General features: G+C 32.6%; 1 protein-coding gene across 1 annotated transcript; it reads left to right on the top strand.

Annotated features, from left to right (window-relative positions):
- Nucleotides 1–1558, top strand: LOC138903781 (uncharacterized). The gene is made up of 2 exons (XM_070192348.1): nucleotides 1–10; nucleotides 263–1558. Exons 1-2 carry the CDS (start codon nucleotides 1–3, stop codon nucleotides 1249–1251), a joined length of 999 nt encoding a protein of 332 aa, XP_070048449.1. The 3' UTR covers nucleotides 1252–1558.
- The last annotated feature ends 1873 nt before the right edge of the window (nucleotides 1559–3431 follow it).

Below are 3431 nucleotides of genomic sequence, written 5' to 3'. Positions count from 1 at the left end.
ATGTCTTTTAGTATGTATAATATAAGTGTTTTATAGGTAATATCGTCATCTATTAGATAAGTGTTCATCTTTATGATATGATTTGCTAAAACATATTCCTTTTAATCTCTATGTTTATTATCCTTATTCATCATATTATAATAAGTTATTTTAATCATCTTTTTGGTCACTACCATGATTTTCTGCTTCAATCAGTTACCCTAACAGCGCTTCAACTGTTGTTTACTCCCCTAAACGGCCTTCAACGGTTTGTTAAATGCAGTTGCAGGAAGCAGCACAGCTAGTAGTTCATCTACAAAGAAAAAGGAAGAAATCAAACCTAGATATACAAATACAAATATGAATAATTTATTTTCAAAACCATTCATACAGAAAAATATCCAAAATACCCAAAAAGAAATATTCCTACCACCACAGATAAACACCTACAAAGAAAGTCTGAACCAAGCCAAAAAGACATACAACCATATAACCCGTACATATATAGATAACATATACAAAATACAAAATTTCCTAAACAAAAATCCAAGATCCCAAACTACCCAAAATCCAGATGAAGATTATGTTACTCATTATTTAACAGGATATAATAAACTAATAGCACTACCAAATACAAATGCAAAACTAGTAGCCACTTGCTACAATTATGGATTACTAGACACAGTATATACACAGACAGGACAAGAAATAGCTACCATACCAGAAGTATATAGAGCATTTATGCAGTATAAAAGAATAACCAAAGGAACATTATTCTATATAAGATTCTATTCAGCTACAGCAGAGATACTATATGAAGAAATAAAACCCATCATACAAGTTATCAAGATCGGACTTACAAGGGAGATGCTAGTACCAGAAAAAATAGAGGAACAAGAAGAGATAGAAAAAATTAATATTCCAGACTTTTATGCAAATAAAAGGATTATCGGAATATCCACTATACTAAATGAACTAGCAAACAACTACCTAAACCAGAATGCTATTTGGAGTTATTATTCAAGAGAACAGACAATGATATATTCAAACTGCAGAGAAATACGAGAACCAGATATGGAAGAATTAAGGCAATGGGTCTTGAGTCTTTTGAAGCCAGAACAATCTACAACTACAAGAGCTATAAGGACAAATTTTATTTCTCCAGAATTATTAACAAGATATTGCAAGTTAATCAGTCACAAATATCCAGATCACATATGCTCAAAATGCAAAGGAGAAGATAATATTGTTCCAGACGTACAACTGGAATAAACAAGAAGAAGATTACTGAAGAAGAAGACGACAAGCTAGACAAAGAGATATGGCAGACAAAATAATGTGAAAGAGATATTAGATTCCTTTCTTTTCTTTATGTTATTTTGTTTTTTGTAAAAAGTCGTAAAGTAAATAGTAAAGAGTCAGTTTTCATGAACAGTAAAGGTCGTTCATGAATAGTAAGAGTCAAGAGTCAGTTTTCATGAACAGTAAAGGTCGTTCATGAATAGTAAGAGTCAAGAGTCAGATTCATGAACAGTAAAGGTCGTTCATGAATAGTAAAAGTCATTTTGTAATATTATAAATAAGTCTTTCATTTATGAAATAAAAACAGGCTACCTCTTCAAGCCAAGGGCTTCTCTCTCCTCTCTCTTCTCTTCTCTTCTTTCAAGAAATACTTACAGAAATAAAAATTCAAAGATAAAATACAGGAAAGCTATGGAAGATAAGCAAGCTATGAATCAACAAGAAAATATGAAAGATCAACAAGAAGACGCCAAGAATCTACAAAAACAGGTATGTAACACTATGAACATGAGTAGCTAAACTAGTATATTCCTGATAATCTCTTACATGTAGATTATAATTATCCATCATATAATAGTACTGTTATAAAAATCATCTTAGTAAGTTTGCCATGAAAATATGCTAAGAGTAAGTAAGCCCAGACTATGCATCCTAAAGTTGAAACCGGTAGGCAGAAGGCCGTTTAGGGGAGTAAACAACAGTTGAAGCGCTGTTAGGGTAACTGATTGAAGCAGAAAATCATGGTAGTGACCAAAAAGATGATTAAAATAACTTATTATAATATGATGAATAAGGATAATAAACATAGAGATTAAAAGGAATATGTTTTAGCAAATCATATCATAAAGATGAACACTTATCTAATAGATGACGATATTACCTATAAAACACTTATATTATACATACTAAAAGACATTAATAATGATGTAAGAAGAATAATCTATGAAAAAATACTCGCTTTTGAAATAACAGAAATAATGAACCAGAATTGGACAGAACTAATTATACCAGAAACAGACTTATATGAACTAGATCTATATTTTGATAATATATAATGAATCAAACATATCTACAATACTGGCAACAAACTACAGAAAATATAAATTCACTAAAAAATCTAATAACAATTAATATAGAACGGTATCAAAGAACCCAAGATATAGTATACATAGAATATGTATTAGAATGCATATCAGAAATAATTAGAATCGTTCCACTACAAAGAGAATTTTATGCAAAATCTTTTAGATCAGATTAAATAACAAATGAAACAAACTATAATAGAAGGGGCCCCGACCAACCCATAACATATATACAGATATACATAAGATGTACACAAAACTCTAGACCTGGCAACTCCGAAAGATGTAGAGCTTACCGATCAGGCGGAACTCGGGAAACACCTACTGAGGAGGTCTACCCGTCTGTCTGTCTGAACCTGCATGCATGAAATGCAGTGTCCCCAAAAAAGGGACGTCAGTACGAAATAATGTACCGAGTATGTAAGGCAATAAAATAACTGAAATCAGAAACTGAACTGATAATATGATAACTGAAATTAACTGGGAGTCAAAGATGATCTGGAGATATACTTACCTGCTGATACTGACTCAACTCCTTCAATATAGTAAGTAAAATAATTGTACGGCCTTATAAGGCTCGGTATATATAACTGCTCTGCCATAGTAGGCTCGCTCATAGGCGCTCGGCCATACTAGGCTATGTATCTCGACCATGCTGGGCTCGCTCATAGGCGCTCGGCCACAGTAGGCTCGGTATATAACTTTCCATCTGATCAGAGGTTGCCCAATAGGGGCCTGCCCATCGATTATAGCTCAATGGTAATGAAAATACTGTAATACTGTATATATAGGCTTGCTACTCTCTTGACTGGAAGAAGACAATACTAAAATTGAATATAGAGTCTCGATAAGGAATAATATTGTAACTTATGAGACTAGAATAGTGTGAATAAATTCATGAATATGAACTTCTCTTTTTGTCTCATTACTAACACATGTAGCTACGAGATCATGCCAAAATGAAGGAAGGCTTAGCCTTAACATACCTTATCACAATCTTTCCAATCACCAAGTTGAACTCACCTCTTCACACCTTAATCTACAAGAATGATAATAATACTATCGTTA

The sequence above is a fragment of the Nicotiana tomentosiformis genome, unplaced genomic scaffold (assembly GCF_000390325.3).
Source record: "Nicotiana tomentosiformis unplaced genomic scaffold, ASM39032v3 Un00001, whole genome shotgun sequence".
NCBI classification, from domain to species: Eukaryota; Viridiplantae; Streptophyta; class Magnoliopsida; order Solanales; family Solanaceae; genus Nicotiana; species Nicotiana tomentosiformis.
The sequence above is the reverse complement of the archived record's forward strand: the minus strand, read 5'-3'. Positions and strand labels throughout refer to the sequence as shown.